This window comes from Anomaloglossus baeobatrachus, chromosome 7 (assembly GCF_048569485.1).
Source record: "Anomaloglossus baeobatrachus isolate aAnoBae1 chromosome 7, aAnoBae1.hap1, whole genome shotgun sequence".
In the NCBI taxonomy this organism is placed as follows: domain Eukaryota; kingdom Metazoa; phylum Chordata; class Amphibia; order Anura; family Aromobatidae; genus Anomaloglossus; species Anomaloglossus baeobatrachus.
Window position 1 is genome coordinate 76,392,639 of NC_134359.1, and position 26,946 is coordinate 76,419,584.

Sequence of the window (26,946 nt, forward strand, 5' to 3'; positions counted from 1 at the left end):
ATTGATTTGCCAAGTTGTTTTGTCACAGCGGGGGGATAGGTCCGTCTGAGAGGTTGGGAGTACCGACAGTTGGTTGGTTGGTACGAAGTCGCTCAAGGGGAGTGGCTTCGGATTGGATGGGAACTTGTGGGCGGAGGTCCCGCAGGTTCTGGGAAGGGGTAATTAACGATGGAACGTTGTTACCCCTCACCTTTGGGCCGGGTGGTTACGGCCGAGGTGGTCCTCTGGGCCGGTTTGGAGGTTACGGCCGGGGGGTTATGAAGGATGGTTGGCCTCTCGGACGGATCTATCGGTGTGTATGGTTATACGGGTATATATGTATAAGGTTTAAGTAACAATTGAGTGGCATGTTGAGCCACGAGTTTTGGTATACATATATACGGTAAATAAAACTGTGGCCATTCCTGCAATAAAGTCGTGGTTCGAGTCTTTATTTTAGGTAGATATGGTTGGGTGCTTTGTATGGTAACCTGCTTATCCCTTATAGATGCGTCAAGTGTAATTGCAGTAATTTTCTGTGAGAAATAGTTAATTTTCTAGATCAATTTCAGGGGTACCAGCAATTTCGGCCATGACTGTACAGTGGTATCTTAAAGTTTGGAGTGGTTAAAGGGAACCTGTCACCTAGAATATGCGTTCTGACCTAAGAGCAGACGCATGTGCGCCCTAATTACACCTCCCTACCCATCCCTGTGCTGTAAAATTGTATAGTATGAAAAAATAAAAGAAACGTTTTATTACCTTCATATTTCCTATGTAAATAGCAGGGTATTTGGTCCCATGGGTGGCGCCTTGCCCTGCCGCAATGCGCGCAGGAGAGATTGGAAATAATGAAGGTAATAAAACGTTTTTATTACTTTCATATTATACAATTTTACAGCACAGGGACGGGTAGGGAGGTGAAATTAGGGCACACATGCGTCTGCTGATAGGTCAGAACGCATGTTCTAGGTGATGGGTTCCCTTTAAAAGAATTTAGAAAAATGGTACATGTGCACAGAAAATCGTTCTTAGGCTGGATTCACACGATTGTATGGCATCTGATGCGAGTGCAACAGGTACGATATGCTAATGACCCTCGGCTCCCGCTGTGCTGCAAGCGTGTCATTGAACGGTGATCCTATCCTGCGATCGGATCACAGATGCGGAGGAGAGGGAGGGATTAATCTCCTTCATTGTCAGCTGATGTGATTATCACATTGCACTCGGATGTCATCTGAGTGCAGTCCGATGTTTCTCTCATACCCATAGACTTGTATGGGTGCGAGTGATCCGTCTCTCGCTGACAATCGCAGCATGCTTCGACTTTTCGCTCATCCAGAATCTGGATAAGAAAAAAGCCGACCATCTGCTCTCCCTCATTGAATAACATTGGTCCGCATGCAATGCAAGATTTTCTCGCATTGCATTCGTCCCAGTCATATCCTCGTTTGAGCATACTCTTAAGACCGCTTTACATGCAACAACATCGCTAACGCGATGTCGTTGTGGATCACGGAATTCATGACGCACATACAGCCTCGTTGGCGGCGTTGTTGCGTGTGACACGTACGAGCGACCGCTAACGTGCAAAAATACTCACCTTATCGTTGCTTGTTGACACGGTGCTCCATACCCAAATATCGTTGCTGCTACAGGTACGATGTTGCTATGTGTGACACCGCAGGAACGAGGATCCTCCCCTTACCTGTGGCCGCCGGCAATGAGGAAGGAAGTAGGGGGGCGGGATGTTACGTCCCGCTCATCTCCACCCCTCCGCTTCTATTGGGCAGCCACTTAGTGATGTCGCTGTGACGCCGAACGGACTGCCCCCTTAGAAAGGAGGCGGTTCGCCGGTCACAGCGACGTCGCTAGGCAGGTAAGTAGTGTGATTGGGTCTGAGCGATGTTGTGCGCCACGGGCAGCGATTTGCCCATGATGCATAACCGATGGGGGCAGGTACGCACGCGAGCCATCTTGCTAGCGAGATCGCAGCGTGTAAAGAGGCCTTTAGGCTCATTCTGATGTCCGATATTGTCATGAGTGCTAACTATGGTTTTCACGGATAGCACTTGTACCTGTGGTAGTCTATGTAGTTATTCACAATTTTGGGATTGCACTGTGTGGTTCACAGAAAGTCTTGGTGGTGTGTCCTATTTTTACCCGACGGTGAGAATAAAATTAACAATGCAAGCCTATAAGTCTTTAGGGAAAAAACGGATCCGAGTGTGATCGGATTTTCATGGACTGTCAGAATGACGAAGGTGGAGAAACTTTTTTTTTTTCTCCACATACAAAAAGAACGGATAACACTGGGACCACATTCTGATTTGAAAAATCAGTCCTTTTTTCTTGAACATGGAAAAATTGGATGTCTCAAGAGGTTTTACGTCGCTGGGCATATGTTCATTCTTTATGGCAAATTGCTAGTGTTTCCCGGATGGGTTCCAGGCAAAATCCACCAAAGAAAAACGCCATGTGCACATAGAAACTTCTTGAAGACAGATTTTCCCAGGTCACAGCTGGTGCTTTTAAAATTCTATGGAGAGAGGAGGAGCTGGTGGCAGACAGAAATTCGGTATTGAGTTGTCCTTATATGACAGTTCGGGGTACTTTGCACGCTGCGACATCGCTAGCCGATGCTAGCGATGCCGAGCGCGATAGTACCCGCCCCCATTGCACATGTGATATCTGGTGATGGCTCCCGTAGCGAACATTATTGCTACGGCAGCATCACACGCACTTACCTAATCGGCGGCGTCGCTGTGTGTGCCGAACAATCCCTCCCTCAAGGGGGAGGTGCGTTCGGCATCACCGCGATGTCACTAAGTGGCTGGCCAATCAAAGCGGAGGGGCGGAGATGAGCAGGACATAACATCCCGCCCACCTGCTTCCTTCCGCATTGCCGGTGGAGGCAGGTAAGAAGACGTTCGTCGCTCCTGCTTTGTCACACATAGTGATTTGTGCTGCCGCAGGAGCGACGAACAACATCGATAATCAACCATTACCGATTTTTGGTTTTAGGACGACCTCTCTATGGTGAACGATTTTCACCACTTTTGAGGTCGCTTAAGGTCGCTGGTAAGTGTCACACGCTGCGATATTGTTAATGACGCCGGATGTGCGTCACTAACGACGTGACCCCGACGATAATTCATTAACGATATCGTAGCGTGTAAAGCCCCCTTTACACTATAAGCTCTCACCCGACCTTATGTTGTTTTGTACTCTAATACTGGAATCATTAAATAACTTGCAGGGACCAGATCAATTCCCTGCTTGTTGAAAATATTGGCGATGGATATGCCCTAATTCCACCAATAAAAACGTGCGACGGATGTGAATATATAACCAAAAATATACTAATACCCCCAATTTTGAGATTTGTGAGAGCCAGTACATGACTGATTAGCTCTATACAGCGCGTCTTGGTATTTTTGAGCCTACAATGCCAAATTGATCCACTGTCCATTTTTTGTGTGATAGATAGTCCATGTCCTGAGGGTGTAAATAAAATATCTGTGAGTAATAAGCTTGGAATCTAGGGTCTTCAATGTGTGAACAAAGGAGACATTTTCGTCCTTTGGAAATTAAGGAGACGCCTAGACAAAGGCGAAATTGAGCATCAAGAGTGGAAAGCTATGTGTGTGATAATTACTGTACTGGAGGCTGCTGTGGATGCCGGACAGCTGAAGGGATGGCAAGTAATGCGACTTTATGGAGGCAGACATCCTTGCCAGCAGGATCAGAGAGGTCACTATTACTGCCCTGCAAGCTGCACAGCCCAGCGCGAGCCTGCGAGTATACACACAGTATACACACAGTATACACACAGTATACACACAGTATACACACAGTATACACAGGGCTTGTGAGAGACTGAGATTCATAAGGTCTGATCGCTTTAGGAAATCGAATAATCCTCTAGAATATACGGAGATAATGCCCATATAAATAATGTGGCTTTAACAGACTCATAAAAAGCTTTTATGGCAGGATAGTTTTACATGGATCTGCACAGCTAATCCTTACTGACACTGTTAGGAAGTTGTGCTCCTGTAATGACTGCGCACACCAATATCCGGTCCACAAAATGAGCTTGGATGGGTTTGACAGTAGAGTTTTAGGGCATGTCAGCTAACTGAAGGAGAATCCCCATCTTTACTGTATCTCCTATTGAATTGTTCATGTATTTACAGAAATAACATATTACCTCAGGCCTTATAGAGAAGGGTATCATCAGTGATTTAATTATCAGCCCAATGGGTCCAGGGGAAAGAATTGGCTGTGATTCTGGTCAGATGTATGGCCCCTTGAAGCATCCTAAATCCTATAAAGACATACTTATTTCACCCCCATAATGTAGTAATGTCACCCATCCTGTACTGTCTCCTTCCTGGTATATATGCCCCCCATCCTCGCCCCCTTCCTGGCTTATATGTCTCCCATTCTGATATTTATGTCCCCCATCCTAGGCCCCTTTTTGGTATACATGTCCCCCATCCTAGGCCACTTCCTGCTATACATGTCCCCCAGCCTGGGCCCCTTCCTGCTATACATGTCCCCCATCCTGGGCAACGTCATAATATGTCACCCATCCTGCACCCTTTTTTGGTATATATGTTCCTCATTCTGGGCCCCTTTCTGGTACATATGTCCCCCATTTTGCCTTTGTTCTAAGAAAAGAATTCTCCCTATCTTCCCTTGCTTCCTGGTATACTTGTCCCCCATCCTCTACTCCTTCCTAGTATACGTGTACCCCATCCTTGGGCCCATTCCTGATATACATGTTCCCCATTATGGGCCCCTTCCTGCTTTACATGTAGTCTATCCTGGGTCTCTTCGACCTATACATGTCCCTCATCCTGGGCCCCTTCCTGCTATACATGTCTCCCATCCTGGGTCACTTCGTAAAAGATATATCCCTCATGGTTTATGTGTTCCCCATCCTGGGCCCATTTGGTACATATGTCCCCCATTTGCCCCTGTTCTAAGAAAATAATTTGTCTCATCTTCTTTTTTTCCCATGATGTGCGGCATCCTCTTTTGTAGTTGGTTTAGAGAGTGGCAGCTGACATTGTGCCTGCTATGGGTGATGCATGACATAACTGCCATGCCCCTGTGACTGGCGGGTCTCTGTCCCATAATGAGTTTCAGCTGAATGTGTCCTCGGACACATATCCAGCTGACATAGGCACTGGCATCAGCAGGCATCCCCTCCAGCATGGGCACCTTACGTGAACGCAGTCATTACGCCCCTGAGTATCATTCACAACTGATTTCTAGCGAGAATCTCAAGTCTAATTTTGTAATACATTTTTGGCTATGTTAACATTTGTATTTTTGTCCTCCAGTTATATACATCAGGAAACGCTCTATTTGTATACATTGAAGTGATACGTCCACTACTGGATTATTTGGATGAGAAAGGTTAAAAAAAATCGGCTGCTCCTTCATAATCTGTCCACTTCTCTCTTGGTCACCTGGCATGAGCATCTGGTGGGTTACATCACCTAAGGGGTACTTTGCACACTACGACATCGCAGGTGCGATGTCAGTGGGGTCATGTCGAAAGTGACGCACTTCCTGCGTCGCTCTCGACATCGTAGTGTGTAAATCCTAGATGATACGATTAACGAGCGCAAAAGCGTAGTAATCGTATCATCGGTGTAGCGTCGGCGAATTCCATAATTACGCTGACGCGACGGTCCGATGTTGTTCCTCGCTCCTGCGGCAGCACACATCGCGGTGTATGAAGCCGCAGGAGCGAGGAACATCTCCTTACCCGTGTCCCGGCTGCAATTCGGAAGGACGGAGGTGAGCGAGATGTTTACATCCCGCTCATCTCCGCCCCTCCGCTCCCATTGGCTGCCTGCCGTGTGACGTCGCAGTGACGCCACACGACCCGCCCCCTTAAAAAGGAGGCGGTTCGCCGGCCAGAGCGACGTCACACGACAGGTGAGTGCATGTGAAGCAGCCGTAGCGATAATATTCGCTACGCCAGCTATCACAATGATATCGCAGCTGCGACGGGGGCAGGGACTATTGCGCTCGGCATTGCAGCATCGGCTTGCAATGTCGCACTGTGCAAAGTACCCCTAAGTGCTGCAGCCAGTCAGTGGTTGATGATTGGCTGCAGCGTTCACATGCAGGATGCCACTGGCTGATGTTAATGCCAGGAGACGCATGGAAACAGTGTTGACTATAGAGAAGCAACGCCAATCCGAGGAAGTAAGAATGATTTGGGTTTTTTTAATTTATTTTTACCTTCCTCCGACTCTTTAACGAAAGCTGTGGTTGATGCCTTTATAGTGACATCCGTTTAATGGATGCTCCTGAGCTTTGTCATAGGTTTTCATGAGGTATATGTTAATTTTAATGCCATTTTATAAGCAACAGGTGTTGGAAACGTCTTTAGGGCATCTGTCAGTCATCCATCGCCTGTACGTTGCGGTAACAGCATTGAAAGGATATGTCAGAAAAACCCTTTCAAATTGTCTCTCCAGGGAGGAAGGAGACAAACTCTAGCGCCACCCATTGGAAGTCGCAATCCTAAAAGTCAAAAGTGACCCTTTAACAAGCCTTTTCATATGATTTAGGATTTATGCAAGATCAGAACGTCAATTTGCAGACACGGTGTTTCGGGGCGATTGCCCCTCGTCAGTGCAAAGTATGAGATCTGATCTGGCTTAACCCATGATGTGTATATCAAGCAATGTCTGTGTCCGGCAACCACGGACTGCTATGTAAAAATAAAAAAAATGTAAAAAAAAAAAACCCCAAAAACTTTCCAAATGGTAAACTTTCATTATTTACTAAGCTCCAAAAGGGAAGTGTATCCACTATAGTGTCACAATGATTGCTTCTAGTGTAGTGCCCACCCATGGCATTGGGCTCAATATGTAGCCGAGAAGAGCAGCTGAGTCCCATGTTTTTATTACAATCAATTTGTTGATTTTTATTTTGCTCTCCAAGCTTCATTTTGGAAAAAAACATTGTATTCTCTTAAAACTCAACATTAAATTGGCAAGAATATATGATTACGGATTAGCCGGAGGGCAAATTATATGTCGTACTCGTTAGTCGATGCTAGCTAGGGTTGTTTGGTTTTGTTTCCAGTAAACCAATACATTTTCCTGTTTATTTTTTTAGCAGAAATCCAGTTCTAAAAACAGTAAATTAATCAAGTCAATAATAACATTATTGAATTAAAACAATAGAAAACTGAATCCATTCAATGTAATGACCAAGCTTTTAGAGCGGAAATAGTGAAGTGCCTTATTATGTTATCACAGTGCCCCCTTGTGGTGGTTTTATCGAATATCGGCTGATTTGTAAATGAATCTGCAACTAACTTTCGTTCCTGTCCTGTTGACGTTGCGCTTACATTGTAGCCAGAATGAAGACGAATAGGACTTGTATGTCTCTGTCCTGCTAGGTCTCCATCTGGCATATTCTCAAAAAACTAAATGGGAAATTGCATATGTGCTTCTAGACTTAAGGCCGCTTTACACGCTGCGATATCGGTACCGATATCGCTAGCGTGCGTAGCCGCCCCCATCACTTGTGCGACATGGGCAAATCGCTGCCCGTGGCGCACAACATCGCTCAGTCCCGTCACACTACTTACCTGCCTACCAACGTCACTGTGACTGGCGAACCGCCTGCTTTCTAAGGGGGCGGTTCGTTCAGCGTCACAGCGATGTCACTAAGCGGCCGCCCAATAGAAGCAGAGGGGCGTAGATGAGGGGGATGAACATCCCGCCCACCTCCTTCCTTCCGCATTGCCGGTGGAGGCAGGTATGGTAAGGTTCCTCATTCCTGTGGTGTCACACATAGCGATGTGTGCTGCCGCAAGAATGACGAACATCATACACGCAGCAACAATGATAATCGAGAATAGGGGGGATGTCACCGATTAGCGATTTTGAACGTTTTTGCGACGATTCAAAATTGTTCATAGGTGTCACACGCAACGACATCGCTAACGCAGCCGGATGTGCGTCACAAAATCCATGACCCCAACGAGATCGCTTGAGCAATGTCGTAGCGTGTAAAGCGGCCTTACGGCTATGTTCACACAGTTAACAGGTTTCTCATTAACTTTGCTAAAATAAGGGTTTGCTTGCAGTTTTGTAACAAAACTGTCCTAAAAAGAATTGCATGGAAAACCACAATAAAAACAGTGTGCACTCAGCCTTAAAACTCCAGCAAAGTTGATAGGACTTATAGAAATCTCACACCCACTGGTTTTTTTACGCTTCATAAACTGATCTGCGCTGCATTTTTTAAGTTTGCAGCTTTTCATTTTTTTTTTTTGTGGTAAATTTACATTTAATTTGCAGATTTTCTAATCTCCCCATCTCCTCCATTGTCAGCCTGTGCGTTTATCGCACTGCACTCGGATGACATCTGAGTGCAGTCTGATGTTTCATTCGCACCCATAGACATGTATGGGTGCGGGTGATATGGCTCTTGCGTCCAATCGCAGCATGCTGCGACTTTTCGCTCATCTAGAATCTGGATGAGATAAAAGCTGACCATCTGCTCTCCCTCACTGAATAACATTAGTCCGAGTTCAATGCGAGATTTTTACGCATTGCACTCGTCCGAGTCATACACGTACCATACGCTGAGCACTTGTATTGCCCATTATACTTAGAAACTGTAGTAAAAGCTTAAACAGATTGTAGATAGAACTTGTCACAAAACAAATCCGTGTTTTGTCTATTGCAATATAGTGAGTCCTAATGTGCCTGACACACTTTTTATTTATTTTTTTTTACTAAACTTTTTAATTAATTAATTCTTTTATTAGTAATTATAGTGCCATGTAGACGATGTTCCCAAGTGTAGAAAATGTTGTGTTCTCTGCATATGTTCCACAGTCTGCATCAAAATACATAAAAATTATGGGGTTTCCTGTTTCTTTTTGCTGCTGCTTTCTCACTTTTTTTGCTGCAGAAATAACTCCACTTTCCACTTACACATATTTCTAAGTTGTCCAACGTGTGTGTGTGTGTGTGTGTGTATATGTGTGTGTGTGCGTGTGTGTGTGTGTGTGTATATATATATATACAGTTAGGTCCAGAAATATTTGGACAGTGGCAACTCTGATGCGAGCGTGACCGCGTGTCATTCTGTGTCATCTGATTCTTTCGCATGCGAGAGTCAGTGCACCTGTGCGGAGAAGAACAAGAGATTCATTTCTCAATCTTCTTCATTGCCTATCTCAGCATATACAGTTAGGTCCAGAAATATTTGGACAGTGACACAATTTTCGCGAGTTGGGCTCTGCATGCCACCACATTGGATTTGAAATGAAACCTCTACAACAGAATTCAAGTGCAGATTGTAACGTTTAATTTGAAGGTTTGAACAAAAATATCTGATAGAAATTGTAGGAATTGTACACATTTCTTTACAAACACTCCACATTTTAGGAGGTCAAAAGTAATTGGACAAATAAACCAAACCCAAACTAAATATTTTTATTTTCAATATTTTGTTGCGAATCCTTTGGAGGCAATCACTGCCTTAAGTCTGGAACCCATGGACATCACCAAACGCTGGGTTTCCTCCTTCTTAATGCTTTGCCAGGCCTTTACAGCCACAGCCTTCAGGTCTTGCTTGTTTGTGGGTCTTTCCGTCTTAAGTCTGGATTTGAGCAAGTGAAATGCATGCTCAATTGGGTTAAGATCTGGTGATTGACTTGGCCATTGCAGAATGTTCCACTTTTTTGCACTCATGAACTCCTGGGTAGCTTTGGCTGTATGCTTGGGGTCATTGTCCATCTGTACTATGAAGCGCCGTCCGATCAACTTTGCGGCATTTGGCTGAATCTGGGCTGAAAGTTTATCCCGGTACAATTCAGAATTCATCCGGCTACTCTTGTCTGCTGTTATGTCATCAATAAACACAAATGACCCAGTGCCATTGAAAGCCATGCATGCCCATGCCATCACGTTGCCTCCACCATGTTTTACAGAGGATGTGGTGTGCCTTGGATCATGTGCCGTTCCCTTTCTTCTCCAAACTTTTTTCTTCCCATCATTCTGGTACAGGTTGATCTTTGTCTCATCTGTCCATAGAATACTTTTCCAGAACTGAGCTGGCTTCATGAGGTGTTTTTCAGCAAATTTAACTCTGGCCTGTCTATTTTTGGAATTGATGAATGGTTTGCATCTAGATGTGAACCCTTTGTATTTACTTTCATGGAGTCTTCTCTTTACTGTTGACTTAGAGACAGATACACCTACTTCACTGAGAGTGTTCTGGACTTCAGTTGATGTTGTGAACGGGTTCTTCTTCACCAAAGAAAGTATGCGGCGATCATCCACCACTGTTGTCATCCGTGGACGCCCAGGCCTTTTTGAGTTGCCAAGCTCACCAGTCAATTCCTTATTTCTCAGAATGTACCCGACTGTTGATTTTGCTACTCCAAGCATGTCTGCTATCTCTCTGATGGATTTTTTCTTTTTTTTCAGCCTCAGGATGTTCTGCTTCACCTCAATTGAGAGTTCCTTAGACCGCATGTTGTCTGGTCACAGCAACAGCTTCCAAATGCAAAACCACACACCTGTAATCAACCCCAGACCTTTTAACTACTTTATTGATTACAGGTTAACGAGAGTGACGCCTTCAGAGTTAATTGCAGCCCTTAGAGTCCCTTGTCCAATTACTTTTGGTCCCTTGAAAAAGAGGAGGCTATGCATTACAGAGCTATGATTCCTAAACCCTTTCTCCGATTTGGATATTAAAACTCTCATATTGCAGCTGGGAGTGTGCACTTTCAGCCCATATTATATATATAATTGTATTTCTGAACATGTTTTTGTAAACAGCTAAAATAACAAAACTTGTGTCACTGTCCAAATATTTCTGGACCTGACTGTATATATATACATACATACATACATACTATAAATACATACATACTATAAATACATACTATAAACATCTATATATCGAATATATAAATCTCAGGGTATGTGTGTGTATGTCCGTTAAAGGAATCCGCACCGTCGCATTTACAATCATGAAATTTTGCACAGACGCCCCATGTGACCCAGAGAACGTCATAGACTATGTTTTGACGGGAAAAATTAACCCCGCGCTGTACAATTACTCTCAAAAATCCTGCCTCCATTAATCTGAATGGAGCTGGGCCATACGGGCTATTAATGGCAACTGTCGGTGGTTGCTATAGGAACAAAATAAACTGTTAGTATAAGAAGCTTATGTGTGAGTGGGAGACAGAAAAAGACAGACAGACACAGACTGAGACAGAGAGATAGAGACAGACAGAGACAAAGAGCCCGAAACTCGAAGAGAGATAGTTACTAGAGCGTGTGTGTGTGTGTATGTGTGTGTATGTATATATATATATATATATATATATATATATATAATATATAATTGTAAAAATAATTGTGTGCTGTGCGCATATTTTTTGTGTTAAATGAGTTGCTTTTTTTTCATCTATTCATGCAATTGCTTCTTTTTATTTTTAGGGAGTAATAGCAGAACTGAAGATGATAAATGATCCCCGGGCAGCAGAAATGCAGTGTGATGAGGAAGGAGACGATTCGGACGGGGTGAGTTCATCTATCTTTGTGAAATGTACTCCTTGTTATTGCATGTCTCTAGTTTTTTTTTTAATTATTTTAGTGGTGAAAAACCAATTCCAAAGTTTCTAAAAAGTAATTTATTTTTTTTTTTTTTTTTTGGGTTGGGTCACCATTTTTCGAAACACGTAACATTTTTTATCATACGGTCGATGGAGCCACGTGATTTGTTTTTCGGGGCGAGACAATGTTTTTATTGATAGCATTTTGGGATAGATATGATGTTCTGTGGTGTTGCAGCGACCAAACAAACATGGTTTTGGAATTCTTTAATTTTTGCCATTTACGGTATTTATCATTCCACATATGTGCATTTTTTTATTTTTATTTTTAATTGGTGGAAAAGGGGGGAGGTTTTGAAACCTTTTTTTTAACTTCTTTTTAAGGTTTTCACTGTATGACTATAAACTGTGATCGTCTGATAACGTGTGCTATATACAGTAGTTCTATAGCATTGCTGTATATAGTAAAAATCACAGTCTCCTTTCAAACCCGGTCACAGGTAGAGATGAGCGAACCTTTGAAGGTTCAGTTCGGAGGGTACAGTCTAAGTTTAGATAAGGTTCAGTTTGTGACCCTGACTTGACCCAAACCTCAATGGAAGTTAGTAATTTGGCAGATTGTGTCTCCACCCACATGCAGCCAGCTATAAGCAGATCACTTCCAGCGGACACTTCCGGGGGAGGTTGGGCGGAGTTTTTACATTTTTTTTTTTTTTTTTTTTGTGCACACTACATCTGATCACTATCAAACTTCTGGTTTGCTCATTTCTAGTCACGGGCAGGGTTTAAAGGGAGATCCCTAATATCAGACATGGGGGTCTTGAACTGAGACCCCCTGCTGTCATAGCAACTTTGCAATCACATCACAATTTGATCGTTAATAATTTCGGGTGGTGATTACAGGTCCATGCTGTAAAACTCAAGCAATTACTGGGTGCGGCCTCACTCATTACAATAGTTGCATAGCTCCCAAACATCCCAGACTCAGTGGGACAGTCCCGATTTGAGGGCTCAGTCCCGCTGTCCCAGCAGTCAGGGCTTTAGTCCCAACTCTTTCTCCTCTCCTTGTTGCTCCAGCATGTCTCTACATTAACAATTTTCCTCTTCTCTCCCTGGGCCTCGAACTCATTGTCCGTGGACAGCAGCTCTACCAATGAGCCACTGCCCAGATTAAGACAGAAAGGAGGATTTGGTAATTTTGATGTGTAGTGCAGGCAGGTAACTTATAGCAGATTATACAGGTACATAGAGATCCATCTGTACATAAGTGTATCTCTATGGCCCCCTTCACACCTAAATGTTTCCAGTGCGAGACATGTTCACACTCATGGCTCATTGTGGCTCATATGAAAGTATGACGTTCAACAGAGATTTTAATGTTAGTTTTTTACCATGAGTACAGATGACCAGGGCCAATAGACGTCTTTGGGTCAGTTAAATACACAAACAGCACAAAAAACATTAATTTCTTGAATGCATTTAAGATGTGCGAAGATGGTAGATATAAAAATAGATTGTATAGCTATTTAGCCAAATAAATTAATGAAAATGATGTGTGGTCCTCCATATTTTTGATAATCAGCAAAGGTAAAGCATACAGCTGTGGGCTGATATTTACAGGCTGTGAAGGTCCATGGTTATTTGGCCCTTCTCAGCCTAAAAATAGCAGCCCACAGCCACTTTAGAAATAACACCTCACATTTGATGCACCATTTCTGGCGCTTCGCATCTGCTTTTCTTGATTGCCCTTGTGCTATGGCATTTTGGGTAATGGTATTTGGGGTTGATATCAGCTGTGTAAGGTCAGGTGGCACCAAACCCAAGGGTTAGTAATGGAGAAGCATCTAACAGACACACCCATTACTAACCAAGTAAGTAAAAACAAAACACCAAAATAGTTTTTTAAAAACACACCCCAATTCTTTTCCTTGTTCACATTAAAAAAAAATAGGCAGGTTCTCCGTAGTCCAGAGAGTCCAACGTAGTCCAGGCAATCAGTCGTAGTTCACAAATGGAAACCTGCAAAATCTTAAAACAAAGAAAATTAAAACAAGATATTTTCCCTCGGTCACCACTTTATTCCCCCCCCCCAAAAATTTAAAAATCTGTCGCAGGTCTGATGTAATCTAGAGTAAATCCAACAATCCTAGCCTATGGATCATGGTTCTGACACTCCATAGGCTTTTAGCAGCAGTCACGACGTGAGACCCTGGCACCACTGATGAGTGGTGATATCAGTAACGTCACTGCTCATCATAGCGAATTGCGGTGAGTGCGCTGCGAGGATTCACAAGTTTGCACTTACACAGAGTCACTGCAGACTTTTTATTCTAGACCAAATAACTCCTTTAAGGGTACGTGCCCAGGATGAGAATTAGTAGTGTTTTGGATGCTCTGTTTTTTGCTGCTTCCAAAACATTGCATTGCTTAGTACAAGCACAATGGATAGGATTAATAGAAATCTCATGCCCATTGTGCTTCTTTTAATTCTGCATAAACTGACATGCGGTGCGGGTTTTCCATCCTTAGCATGCCAATTTCTCATGCGGAGACGCTTGATTCTCCTGTGCGGGAGAACGTAGTGGACACAGTAAAACTACGCTGCATCCGGAAGGCCACATAACCCTGTAGTGGGCACATACCCTAAGGCCTAAGCAACCAATACATTCAAATTTGCAGACTGCTGCCATCTAGTGTTTCATATATGAGTATTAAGAGTGATTACTGCCATCTAGTGGAGATAAAAAATAAAATTTTATCTCTACTGGCTAACACGGTACAAAGATATATTTTACTGCCATCTAGTGGTCATTTTGTAAATTTATTTTTATATCTAATATTACAGATTTCTGGAGACTTTGGCAGTGGCATTTCAGAGAAAGAGGTTGTGGAGGTAAGATAAAGATCAAGGCACCTGATGGATAAAACTATGGAGTCTCTAAACTCACATTTTAGGATGTATTTTGAGCCTAATGTAATGTCAGATTAAATAGAACGGTCTAACATTGTCCTTGTGATTATCGAGAACTGTGATAACCCACAGCCCCGATAGTAAAGGTGTAACCCCAATGTCTGAATTCTATGCCTGGAGGACAAATGTATGTAGACTAATTCCAGAGTAGGAACAGAGTGTGAAAATGAATATAATTATGATTATTAATGAGTTTTTCCCAACCTTATCTAGGTGGTGACACGGGCTCCAACTAGAATCAAAGAACAAGTGCCCATCACAGTGCCCCCCATACAGAGACCCTCTCTGGAAAAAGAGATTGTGGTCAGAAAGGAAGAGACTATAAAGAGGGTAGAAGTAGAAGGTAAGGGGTCTCGGGAGGAAAGAGACAGTTGTGTGCAAAGTCATGAAACAAAATATACTGTGTATGTAAAATCTCACCCTGTGCGTTTACTAAGCAGTGTGTAAAGATGCAGCAGAGCTGGGTTAGTGCAAGTGTATTACAGTAAAACGGGTGCAAGATGCAACAATGCAGGAAAAGCGACTCAGTGGTAACTCCCAATGGGTTTTTATTGTATGGGAACAGGGAGATAGGATAGGGTTGGGTAGGCAGAAAGCAGTACAGAAATTGAAAGACAAATTAAATCACAGTGGGTAATTCACAGTTACAATCGACTGATCAGCCGCATACACTCACTGGAGATTCTGGTGAATAAATTCACATAATAACCCAATCACAATTCTTCCGTCAGCGGAGCGTCAGTGTCGCCCTATTTGTAGTCACTGTATGCAACTAAGCAAGAAAACTTAAGCTCTATGTCAACTGTACAATAAACTTGGCGTTGTTACATTGCAATTCACTACATCAACAGTCTAGCTCTTATGCTAGTAACACAGTATATCTATATGTATGTGTGTATATAATATACATGTATATAATATATATATATATATATATATATATATATATATATATATATATATATATTATAATATAATACATACAGAGAGAGAGCACTCTATTTGCACACTGGGCCTAACATGTCCTCAACACAATCTGCTACTGCAGCGTTAGTAGTAAATGGTTTTCTTTACTTAATACCGTATGGCAGGGCAGGATGCAAAGGCCCAGCTCACTCGGATTCCGCTCTGGGAATGTAATACAGCCTGCGGTAGATGACCGGCATAGTCTGGTCTTCAGTGCATGACTGGCATCAGTATTCAGTCTTCTATTTGCACAGATCACAGTTGTCTACTTGCGCAGGTCACAGTCTTCTACTTGCGCAAGTCACAGTCTGCTACTTGCGCAGGTCACAGTCTTCTACTTGCGCAGGTCACAGTCTTCTACTTGCGCAGGTCACAGTCTTCTACTTGCGCAGGTCACAGTCTTCTACTTGCGCAGGTCACAGTCTTCTACTTGCGCAGGTCACAGTCTTCTACTTGCGCAGGTCACAGTCTTCTACTTGCGCAGGTCACAGTCTTCTACTTGCGCAGGTCACAGTCTTCTACTTGCGCAGGTCACAGTCTTCTACTTGCGCAGGTCACGGTCTTCTACTTGCGCAGGTCACGGTCTTCTACTTGCGCAGGTCACGGTCTTCTACTGGCACAAGTCACGGTCTGCTACTGGCACATATTACGGTCTTCTACTGGCTCTGGTTAGGGGTTTTTCTACTGCCGCAGGTTAGGGTTCTTCTACGGGCACTGGTATACATCAGGCCCTCTCCGGGATGCGACCGCTTCCGAGCCTTTCTTCGGCAATGGTGGCTGGAGCTCGCCCTGCTGACCTTCTTGGTGCAGGTTCTGTGCTCAATTCCTCCTTCTCGGATCTGTCCATGCCTTTTTATATTTAGTAACTGCGACACCGGTCTGTCACCTGACCCAGCATCTCCTCTATAGTCTACCCTCGGGGAAACATAAACTTCACTGTTTAGTTTCTGCTACCAGATGGCGATATTTTCCCGCAGACAGTGAGTTGTTACTTCAGCGTGTCTTCTGCTGTCCAGCTCCCTTACAGCACCATCATATCCCATGGCACTTTACAGACATCACTGTTGGGGCTCACAATCTAAATTCCCTATCAGTATGTCTTTGGAGCAAGGGAGGAAGCTGGAGGAAACCCACAACTACATGGGGAGAACATACAAATTCCTTGCAGATGTTGTCCCAGGTTCCCAGCACTCCAAAGCAACATTGCTACCATAACTACTCAGCCCCTGTGCTCCCATAACGAGATCTCAAAATAACACTTCAGATCTCATGTATTCACTCCAAGAGCGGCCAAGGGGTTGTGGCATCCCACTTATTGTGTGCCAGGATTCCACAATCTGAAAATTTGGGCTTGTCTTGTGCAAGGAAGTTGGGCACTTTCCAAGGGCAGTTGGGCTCCTTTTGTGCACTTTTGACAATAACTCATATTTAGAAAAATCACCTTATGGAGATGCTCACACTGGTGACAGGTTCTCTTTTAATGGAAATCCAAAGATTGTCTATTTCAACTCTGCCCTTTTCACTTTAATGGAGCTGAGATGCAATACCAATCATGACCTGTTGGCAGCGAGGCACTGTTTCGAGAAGAAGGTAGCCATATTTTTCTAAATCTGGACAACTCCTTTAAAGGGGTTTCTGGGATGAAAAAAAAATGTGCAGTTACTTGATGTGACAGCAGGATTCCCATCTATTTCCAGGTTAAGTATACAATTACTTAATGGCAATCATTTGACCTTCCAAGTGAACACTCAACTCATGCGCTAGATAAAGGGACTCCTGACAGTGTGTACATTGCACACTCTCATGATTCAGCAATTTGCAATCACTCAATGTGTCTGCAGAAATTTCTCAAGCCTAGAAATGCTCTTTATTCCCTTATCAACATCCCCCGTATATGTATGATGCAAGTCAGTAGCGGGAGTATGGAGTGGGCTCACGAAGTACACCACAAAAATAATTTTTCAAAAATGTCAGAATTGCAGGTTTTTTTTTTCCTGCAATTTTACTGCACTTGGATTTATTTTTCCCATTTTTCAGTATGCTATGTGGTAAAATGGATGGTGTCAGTCAAAAATACATCTTGTCCTACAATAAACAAGCCTGTGTATGTGAATTATGGCTGTTAGAAGGAGGAGAGGAAAAAAATGAATATAAAAATGGAAAAATTGGCCGCGGCAGGAATGGTTTCATTGTTACTTCCCAATCCCATATCATTAGTAAATCACCAAGATTTTATTTAAAAAAATAAATAAATAAATAAATGGGATCCCAGATCGCTGTGCTATTGCGAATTGATTTTTTTTTTTTTTTTACAGTGGATTCTATTGACTTGATATTATTTCTTTCAGTATACTAAATGTTGTTATAGCCATGAAGATCCGATGTTCTTCTCCAAATGTTTACTGTTTATTGAATCATCCGGGACAGTTCACACAATACATATATAAAAAGTATTGGACGCCTACACATTACACCTACAGGAGATTTTTCTTTTGTATTTGATAATGTAACCCCTGAAAAAAAATCCATAGCACTCTCCCACCTGCACCAAACTTTGCATCTGGCACAATGCAGTCAGGCAGGTCCCGTTCTCCTGGTGTCACCAAATCCAGACTCCTCCATCAGAAGCTAGATACAGAAGCGTCATTAATCACTGTACAGAACACGTTACCATTACTCCTGAGTCCGGTGCCGGCAGCTTTACACCACCACGTCCAACATGTCATTGTGCTTGGTGATGTAAGGCTTGTAGCTGCTCAACCGTGGAATCTAATATATAAAGCTGAATGTGTGTATGTGTGTGTATATGTGTGTATGTATGTCCAGAATTGGCATCTGCACCGTCGCAGCTACAGCCACAAAATTTTGCACACTCACACTTCTGGACCCCAAGAGCGTCATGGGCTATGTTTTGAGGGGAAATTTTAACCCCGCGCTTTAGTTATTCGCCAAAAAACCTGCCTCCATTAAAGCGGAAATGGAGCTGGGAGCCACAGTGCAGCCAGAACTTCAGCAGCCACGCCCTTATATGGAATGTTGGTGTGTCACAATGCAGCCAGGGAAAGAGACAGACACAGACAGGGAAAGAGGCAGACACAGACAGGGTAAGAAACCGACATAGACAAGGTAAGAGACAGACACAAAGAGACAGACAAAGAGACAGGCTGACAGGGAAAGAGAGAGACAGGTTAAGAGACAGACACAGACAGGTAAAGAGACAGACACAGACAAAGAGACAGAGACAGACACAGGGAGATAGACAGGGAAAGAGAGGGAAAGAGACAGACGGAGAGAGAGAGACAGACAAAGACAGGGAAAGAGACAGACGGAGAGAGACAGACAGAGAGAGAGAGAGATATACAGACGGGGAGACAGACATAATTACATTTATATCTATTTGTTTTGTGGTGTTTGTGTGCAGAATACATTTTTGTTAATACATTCTATTTGGTTAACAGCAGTTATTAACCCGGGCGAAGCCGGGTAGTACAGCTAGTATACCATAAAGCTGCTAATAATATCATTCATATATTAGAATATTTAAGAGGGAAGACATTTTACGAATTGTCTTGCTGTACTGATAGCGTTGTATTACAGACCCAGGCTTTCACTCGGTGAGATCTTTAACCCTTCCAAAAATTAGCAATTTTCCATTTTGACACTTTTTTTTTTATTTATCATGTTCTTTTAAGAGCTATAACTTTTTAACTTTTTCCTCATCATTGTAGCTCTATAAGAATTTGTTTTTTTGTAAGACATGATGCAATTTTGATTGACCCCACTCAGTGGCATACTGCCAATGGTGACAGACTCCTCTGACGCTGTGCGGCCCATGTGTTGGCAGGGCCTGGTGCCTGCCACACTCGGCCTCCCTTGCCCCGAAACTGGGCCTCCCCTGCCTCGGCACCGGGCCTCCTCTGCCCGTAATAGCACATTCAACTGCGTCAGCATCCTAGATGCTGATACAGTTGAAAGCAATTATTAAATTGGGAGCATCTCCTCCATTATCCTACTGTGTGTGAGATCTGATGTGTCAGCGCAGCAGGTGTAATAATGTCACTACAGTGCACCCACTGTGCCAAGATGTGCAGCGCTGCATAATGCTCGCCACAGAGACCGGAGCAGCACGATACCGAGGAGAGAGGAGTATTATTATTATTTTTTATTTCAGTGAGTACATTGGTGGCTATAATAGTATATGGATTACTATGGGGTGCATTATACTGTATAGAGGACTATGGGAGGGGCCTTACAATATATGACTATGGGGATGCATTATAATATATGAAGGACTATAGGTGCATTATAATATATGGAGGACTATGGGGTGAATTATACTATATCGAGAACTATGGGGGATGCATTATACGATATGGAGGACTATGCGGTTTGCATTATACTATGTGGAGGACTATGGGGTGTGTATTATACTATGTGAAGGACTTTTGGGGTGCATTATACTATATGGAGGACTATTTGTGGCCTATTATACTATATGGAGGTGGGGTATTATACTATATGAAAGGAAATTTGGGGCCCATTATACTATATGGAGAACTATGGGGGGGTGACTAACTTTGAACTGTGTATTCGAACCTATGAAGGAATGGCATATAGTAGGCAGCATATGAGTAGTCCATGTTGGTGGTTTATTGTTGGAAGCAGAAGATGTAGATCAAGAATCTCTCTAAGGCTGCGCATGCTGCAGTTTATGGACATAAACTGCAGCCAAAACTGCACCCAAACTGCAACCAAAACTGCACCTTGTCACAGAGAGCCTGGAAATGTAAAACAATGCTTCTAATGATGGTGCATTTTTGTTTATTTTTTGTTGCATTTTTGTCAATTCTGACTTCATGTGTTTGTGTGACGAAACCACGACAAAAAAGCAAGGAGAATGAAAATGCTGCATTTTTTTCCCCAACAATCCCCCATACAATGGTACCCAGCTAGGGTGGGACCAATGGATGGCCGCCTCGAGGTGGAGCCAATCCAGTCCACTAGTTGACCAGGTGGGAGGGGCAGACTGTGGAGAGTAGTCAGTTGAAAGTTGACAGTAGGAGAGTGAAGGTGGAGGTGAAGTGAAATCCTAGCTCGGGTTGACGGTGACCTGGTACCCAGGAGAAGTGGTTGCCGGTGGAGTACTCCTGGAACTAGGCACCGACTAAGTACAGGACCCTAGGACAGGAAAGAGCTTCAGGCCAACCTGTTAACCTCTGCACAGCAAAGGGGACCATCAAGGACCTTGCTGACCCTAAAGAATCCGAAGACTCTCAGTAGCAAAGGGAGAACCGGGGACAGGACCAGAGACTTCAACCCCACAGCGTTCACGCTACCGTCAGGCGGACAGAAGTGGACAAACCGCAGAATGAGGACCCCCAGTGTTCTATACCACAGGGACCCACTTACCAGAGGTAGCTGCAGGGGAAGAAGGTACCAGAGAACCAACCTGACACTGGGACGAACGGGACCTGGAGGCGAAACCAGCCGCCCTCAGGCAACCAGTTAACATCTGCAGAAAGTGAGTAAACCAGTTGCACTGAACATCTGTGTGGACTACCTTCTTCCGATGCCCACTGCACCATACACCCTCTGGGGCAAAACCCTACTACACGCTCTGGGGCAAAACCCTACTTCACCCTCTGGGGCAAAACCCTACAGGCGGAGGGATCACCATTCTAGCTGCCACTACCAATAGCCCCAGTAGAGACATTTTGCAGTGGCTGCTCCCTACACTTAGCCGCAACACCGCAAGTGGCGTCACATATGGACATTATAATATTCTCTCCTGTAAATATCCCCATTACAAAAAGGGCCCAGGGCACTGAACCGGGTAACGGCCACCACCGTAAGTTTCCCAAGAGAGACACTGCCCGGAACCGAGTACCCCATATCCCTGGGTGCTACATATGCACGGCACAGAGGACCGGAAGCAGCAGCAGAGGGGAGTCAGCAGGGCCGGAGACCGTAGATCAGCACCATGGACATCAACACCAGTGACAGGTGATCAGAAAGTTCCTGTTCTCCATGTGTTATAACGGATAGCACACAGAGAACACAGGTGTGCCAAAATCACAGCACACGAAGGGCAATACGCACCTTTTTCTTGTCTGTGCAAAACGTGCGTGGTTTTCATGGATGTGTGAAAGAGGCCTAAGGCTCCGTGCACATGACTCCTTTTTCAGTTAGATTCCAGCTGGAACCTGCCTGAGAGCAAAACCACCCTCCCAAAAACACTGCAAAGAATAAACAAATACACAATAATGTCAAGATGACTTTCTGTGCACATTTTCAGTCTTTTGACACTTCTTTTAATCACTTGAGACTTTGAAACCGAAGCGGCTAAGAGAAGTCACCATTTTTCAGATAACATTGGTTTGGAAGCTGCAACTATTTTAGAAACAAATAGTTAAAAAAGACCCTGCAAAAGCTGTCCAGACAGACATCAGAAAAGATGCTTCAGGGAAAACACTGACAGCATATGTGGATGGCTACAGTCACCTACCTGGGTAAGAGATGGCACCAGAAGAATGGAGACAGTGTGGTGTCCTGGGTTTGTTCCTCTGGGAAACCTTGAGACATTCATGTGGATGTTTCTTTAACTTGTGTTACCTGCCAAGATATTGTTGTATATTGAATATTCTCCTTCTTGGCAACAATATTCCTTATTAGCTTCAGCTTTTTTGTGTAGGATAATTCATCTGGTCACACTGCAAACTTCAAGATGTATGTAGGAACATCACAATGGTTGAAGATGGTGACTTGGCCTTTAAATCTCCTTTAATCCAATCAAACATTTGTGGGATCTGTGGGAAAAAAAAGTCAAATCCTTGGAGATTGAACTCACAAGACTTAAAGTACTCTACTACTAACATTTTGGCAGCAGATATCCCAGGGCACCTTCAAAGGTCTTCTTGACATGACATAAAAGATCAGAGTTGTCTTGGTAGGCCAATGGACACCTATCAATGTTATGGGTGTCCACCATCAAGAATCAGCCAGTACATTAATTTTTTTTTCCCACAGCGGTCATAAATTACAGGATACAGAGAACTTTATTCTTAAAGGAAAATAGTATAGACAAGAGGCCCTGATTCCAGTGATGTGTTTTTATTTTTTCTAGATGTGATAGGGTGTTAAAAGGTGTAAATAACCCTTCAAAAACAATATAAAATAATATTTTTTTTTTTTATTCTCTCCTGTGTTCAATGAGATCTGGATTAACCCTCTAATTCATATTATTACTTTTACTTCAGGTCGTCCAGGTACGAAGGGAGACAAGGGAGACCGCGGCGAGAAGGGTGATAGAGGTGACCGCGGTGTTGAAGGTCCTAAAGGAGATACTGGTGACAGTACCAGTGCAGGCATCGGCCCGAAAGGTGACAAGGTAAATGTGATGGTGGATTATTGAGTTTCTGGGACATAAGGACTGCTCTTGGCTGAAAGTTTTTGTTCTTTCTTTGGGGGGGGGCAGGGGAGAGTATTCCTTAAAAATGCAAATAATGCACGTGTTCATAGTATTATAAAGTGTAACACCCATCACTCACTAGAAGGGGGGTTTCAAGAATCTGTTGTCTAATTTTGCATATGGCACATGTTGTGTAGCCAAAGGTATATGACGTTTTTGTTACTTTATGTAAGTGAATATGATCACGTTCCAACCAGCAAGTTGTCATGTAGCCACATATTTTTTACATTCATCACTTATTTTGTGGAAAAAAAATCAACTATGAACGTTTCTACTCCTCTGTCTTCCTCTCCAGTGCTGTAAAATGTGAAACATTTTAGCTTTTCAAAAGGGGAGGGGGCCATAGAACATTTTATTGTAGCTGGGAAGCTGCTTTCTGTAAAAGAAACCATCTCAACATCTCTTTCTGTAATTGAGAGTGGAAAAGCTAATTTACCCAATCCCAGAAGATTGTTTGTTTCAGGGTCTTGCAGAACGTCTTTTGCTTTCTCTTATTCACTTTAAATATATGACCAGATTGTTTGCACCTTTGTTAGAAACTATGGCCCCGATTTTATCACTTCAAAAATGCTCTTTTTTATCACATTGTCCCATTTTGTGATTGTATTATTACTACTACTACTATTATTAGTATTATTATTTATATATTATTACTATTATTATTTATATTATTATTATTATTAATATTATTATTTATATATTATTAATAATATTATGACTACTATTATTTATATGTTATTATTGTTATTATTATTATTATTATTATTATTATTTATTTTATTTTTTTCTTTTTAAAGTGAACCTTTCAGGTGCAATATGCACCCAGGACCACGAGCAGTTCTGGGTGTATATTGCTAATCTCTGCCTAACTGTCCCTGTATACACTAGCATAGATAAAGAGATCTTTAGAAAAAGTATTTCTAAAGATCCTTTATGATATGCTAATAAGCGCGGGGACTAGTCACAAGGGCGTTAGTTCCTGCGCTCATTCCGCCCTCTTAGCATGGTAGCACACCAACAGGGGTGTGGTAACATGCTATTCAAAGTAGCATTACGAGCGCTGATACGCATACCTGTGTCCGCTGTCACCACTGATCTGAATGCCCCGCACTTCCAGTCATGCACAGTATGAAGCTGGGTGTACACATCCCAGCTTCAGAGAGGTCTAGTGCTCATGACCAGAAGTGCTAGGTCTTTGGATCAGCGGTGACAGCGGACACAGGTACACACATCAGCGCTGGTAATGCTGCTTTGAATAGCATGTTAACTCGCTGCTGTGGGCATGCTACCATGCCTAAGAGGTCAGAATGAACGCAGGAACTAATGCCCTTGTGACTAGTCCCTGTGCTCATTAGCATATCATAAAGGATCTTTAAAAATACTTTTTCTAAATATCCCTTTATTTATGCTACTAGATACAGGGACGGTTAGGCAGGGATTAGCAATATACACCCAGAATTTCTCGTGGTTCTGAGTGCATATTGCAACTGACAGGTTCACTTTTTAAGTTAAAAAAAAAATCACATATTTCGCAAATTGGCCTAAAAATTGCACCAAAATAAGTGGCGGATATAAATCACTTCCGGGTGCACTGAAACACATTGGTGACTGTTTTAAAAAGTTAGATTTGATGAAGAAGTCTAAGACATCTAGAAAAGCCACAATGACATAAAAATCAGAAAAATAACTGAATAATAAAAGAAAACTTTGAATAAATCGCAAATCGTTTGACTTTGTCACAAATCAAAAAGTCACAATTTGAGAAGTTTTCACGCCAAAAAAAATGGGAAAAATGCAGTGACGTATCGATCCCTGTGTATTTAGCATTGGTTGCATGGTTCTGTATTCTACATAAAAAAATAGGGAAGTAAAATTTATTTCTGATTTATTTTCTTTAGGGCCAGAAAGGAGAACTTGGAGTTAAAGTAAGTACATCCCATTTACATGTGATTGTTTAGTATTCACTTTGGTTGTCCAAAAATAAAAATCCAATTCTCTCTCGACAGGGTGGTGCAGGATTTGGGTATCCTGGAGCAAAAGGTCAGAAAGGAGAATCTGGATCTCCTGGTTCACAAGGGCCACCTGGTCCTCCAGGGCAGTCAGTTTTACAGAAAAGCGATGGCACCACTGTGCAGCAAGTTGCAGGACCTCGGGGACCTCCAGGTCCACAGGGGCCTACAGGAAAAGATGGAGAGCCTGTAAGTGTTATACGCCATCTTGGTTATAGGTAGTCAGGGCCGCCACTAGGAATTTCAGGGCCCCATACTGGCAAAATTTTCGGGCCCCCTTGGGACTCCGCCCAGGCTCCACCCCCAGCTCCGCCTCCACCACTCAATATTCCTACAGTCTCACTGCCACTCTTCCAAAAACATGTATGTATGTATGTATGCATATACAGTATAATATATATATATATATACACAGTCATAGCCAAAAGTGTTAGCACCCTTGAAGTTGTTTCCCTCAGAAAATTACACAGACTGTGTACACAGACAGACTGTGTACACAGACAGACTGTGTACACAGACAGACTGTGTACACAGACAGACTGTGTACACAGACAGACTGCGTACACAGACAGACACCCCCCCGGTCTCAGATAAGCGGGCCCCTCTGGCTGAGATGAGCGAGTGATCGGGTGGGCCACCTCACCTCCCCCTACCCCCCCCCCCCCCCCCCCCCCCCCCGTCTGAGATCAGCGCCGCCCTCGGGTTTAGATGAGCGAGCGGGCCACCTCACACACACCCCGGCGAATGTCTTCAGCTGAGCTGAGCTCACAGTGCTTACCTGTCCCCGCTAGCTGCCGCGTCCTCGCCACCTCTGCCGCTGTTACTTGCAGGAGTGTAATGAGGTCGCAGAGTGATGACCTCACCACACTGCTGCAAGGTCCAGCGATGATACGCTCTACTCTGCTCCAATTACTCTGCCTCCACTCCACCACATGGCTAATTTGCATGCTCCGCCCCATCGCATGCAAATTCGTCATGTAAGGAGGTGAAGCGACACCGCCGGGCCCCTCTGCTGCTGCTGTGACTGGGGCCCGGTGAAGAGAAGGGGCCCGTCCTGCCGGGGGCTTAATAAAGATAAGTATTTACCCCGGGCCTGGCCGGGCCCCCTCTCTTCACCGGGCCCCCTACACCACGCACAGTAGTAATGCCCTGATGACGGCCCTGTAGGTAGTTACTGGTTTAAAGAATTCTTTGTATTCTCAGTGTCACCCTATGACTACTACATGACTTCTACATCCATACTTTAGTGCTGTATACACTGATGTTAGCCTACAACACGTATAGGTAGATAGGTTTAATGCTATCCCTATTTTGTACGTGCACATGCAGCACTATTACCTATTTCGTAGACAGAATGTATGGGAAGCAGGCTCATTAGCTGAAGACATCCCACTCCTAGTATACAATTACATTTTTGAGCTAAGATGCACTTACTGTATATACAATAAATTTCATGTAAAAAAATATATTTAACAAAATGTAGCCAGACATAATCAAAAGTTTGCATTAAAGGGGAGTTTAAGATGTTTATTAAAAGAGAAACAAGTCATACTTACCAATGGAAGACATCCCCGCTCCAGCGCTACCACGAAGATGATCTCCACCAGACCAGAAGTGAACACAGTGACGTCACGAACCACCTGAGATGTGGTCCTGCAGCTAATCTATGACCTGCCGTCAGATCACAACTCCTAGGTTGAGCTATGTATTGGTCGCCCACACCACAGTTTTCTGTGCACATTGTATAGTGACAGAGAGCTGCTAATTTGAGCAAGTGGTTGGACCAGGAAACACAAGATCATTGTCTTGTAGTGATGATCTCCTGCTGATAAAATACTTATTGTATTGAAACAACAAAACAGCCCAGTAAGCCACAAATTAATGTAATCTGGGACTCTGCTCTCCGGAATCTGTCAGTATGTTT

General features: G+C 43.4%; 1 protein-coding gene across 3 annotated transcripts in view; it reads left to right on the forward strand.

The window, feature by feature from the left end:
- The window catches only part of COL18A1 (collagen type XVIII alpha 1 chain), a 297,911-nt gene that overhangs the window by 193,066 nt on the left and 77,899 nt on the right, over positions 1-26,946 (forward strand). For all 3 annotated transcript variants that reach the window (XM_075317426.1, XM_075317424.1, XM_075317425.1), the window contains 6 exons: positions 11,493-11,576; positions 14,454-14,501; positions 14,793-14,922; positions 22,802-22,932; positions 24,912-24,938; positions 25,020-25,211. In XM_075317426.1, coding sequence (XP_075173541.1) covers positions 11,493-11,576; positions 14,454-14,501; positions 14,793-14,922; positions 22,802-22,932; positions 24,912-24,938; positions 25,020-25,211 — 612 coding nt within the window. The remainder of the gene's footprint in view (positions 1-11,492; positions 11,577-14,453; positions 14,502-14,792; positions 14,923-22,801; positions 22,933-24,911; positions 24,939-25,019; positions 25,212-26,946) is intronic.